Source organism: Galeopterus variegatus, unplaced genomic scaffold (assembly GCF_000696425.1).
Source record: "Galeopterus variegatus unplaced genomic scaffold, G_variegatus-3.0.2 Scaffold191, whole genome shotgun sequence".
NCBI lineage: Eukaryota > Metazoa > Chordata > Mammalia > Dermoptera > Cynocephalidae > Galeopterus > Galeopterus variegatus.
Genome location: NW_007726302.1, coordinates 168,917 through 170,846, shown reverse-complemented (window position 1 = coordinate 170,846; position 1,930 = coordinate 168,917). Strand labels below are relative to the sequence as shown.

General features: G+C 36.6%; 1 protein-coding gene across 1 annotated transcript in view; it reads right to left on the bottom strand.

Moving 5' to 3' along the window:
- SPTLC3 (serine palmitoyltransferase, long chain base subunit 3) overlaps positions 1-1,930 on the bottom strand; it is a 185,570-nt gene that overhangs the window by 75,541 nt on the left and 108,099 nt on the right. The window contains exon 6 of the mRNA XM_008564739.1: positions 842-935. Coding sequence (XP_008562961.1) covers positions 842-935 — 94 coding nt within the window. The remainder of the gene's footprint in view (positions 1-841; positions 936-1,930) is intronic.

The window sequence follows — 1,930 nt, the reverse complement described above, 5'->3', positions numbered from 1 at the left end:
GTGTGTGTGTGTGTGTGTGTGTCTGTGTGTGTGTGTGTGTGCGTGTGCATCTGAATGAAGGAGACTTCTGATAATGAATTAGAATCAGAACCTTTGAATAGGGAGGATCCTTACACACCATATAGTTCAACACTCTCATTTTTCAGATGAGGAAACTAAATGCAAGAAAAATTAAAGGATTTACACAAAGTGATGTTACAAGTTGAGGCAAAGCTGGAAGAGAACTCAGGTGTCCACCACCACCTACCTCCTTCAAAGTGTTTCCTAAAACTTCCCATGATGCCTCATCAAGTCTCTGAAGAAGAAATAGCCACCAGCCTCCTCCTCACTACCCAACCACAAAACCTGGAGTTTGAAAGGACATTTCAGTGAAGTCGAATAGATGGTTTTGGGGGGTGGTTATCTGAGCATTCCACTAGTGTGGATAGTGAAAGGAGGCATTATACTGACGAACAAGTTCACTTTTTACTTGACTATAACAAAACCTGAACAAGTCTTCAAGCTTTCCCAAGGCAGAGTTATAAAAAGGAAAGAATTATTAACACTTTGGATAATTAAACAGCAGTCCTAGGAGGTCACTCCTGTCTTCAGAGGCCACATTGCAAGACCACTAACAGGGTGACACTAGGGTGTTTGGGTTATACTTAATCTGGATGTTTAATTCATGTCAACCATTTGTTTCAGATCACCAGAGGTTAACAAGGCAGTACTGAATATAAACATAATTGTGTTTCATTAGGCTAAGGTCCCAGTTTGAAGAGTAAGGACAAAGTCCCATCAATAATCTTTACATTCTTCTAGGAGCAAGCTGGTACGTGTTGGATACTACATTGATACTCACTGTTGTGTTTGAAGACCCTTATGGTTGCACCTGAGAGTCGGGCCCCAAGCACAAGAGATGTATGGTTTAACTCGTCACTTAAAATGAGGCATCCCTGTGCAAAAAAACAAGCACACGAAATACAAGCCAATGAATAAAATAAAGTTAGAACAACATGTGGGAACAGGAAGATGCTCTAAAACCTATAACAGATTCCTAAAACCTTCTTTAGTTTTAAAAGGCTAAGAGTTTAACCTGGTATCTCTATGAATAAAATTCTGTATAGCAATTAGTTGATGGAGATGGGAATTGTTTTTAAGAGAATGCATCTTTACTGAAACATTTACATATAGTTTTCAAGAGAGAAGTTCATCTGAAATCTTGGTTAAACACCATCTAGAGTCTAAAGGATTGATTTTTGACAGGAAAACTGATATATCTTGGGGTGGGTTATGGCCCTGATGGAGCTCTTCAATCTAATGCTGGATTATTTGTGATGTTCTCAATTATTTCTATGGGAAGTCAGGAGTCTTTTCTGCAGGACATTTCGAGCTCTTGCTTTCCGATTTCTCATTCTCCATTGTGTTAACATCCCATGTTGACAGACACATCGCTGCTTTACAGTTAACTTTGAATTTGGAAAAGTATAGATGGCAATTCAATCTGAGGTAAGTGGAAAAAGTCACTTTAATTTACTATTTGCAAAATTATTTTTTTGTTTTTTAATTTAAAAATTTCTAAATTGTGAAACTGTTCAGGTATAACAAAAAAGCAGAGACAAATTATGGTGGACCTTTGTCTTTTGTGGCCACCCTGAATCTTTGAGTTCTTCCTTATATTTCAGTAATTTCACATATTACATGTTTTGTGTTTTTGAGGCAAAAGCCAGCAAAATTTCCATATCTTCATACTACAGCCATGTGTATGTGTATATATTTATAGTTTTTATGTTGAAACTTTTGAGTTACTTGTAAACTTCATAGCTTACCTCTACATTCTTTAGCATGTTTTCCTAAGAATAAGAATATTCCTCTACAAAATCAATGCAATGATCACATCCAAGAAATCCAACATTTAGGTAATAATGTCATCTGATAAACTCATAAAGTT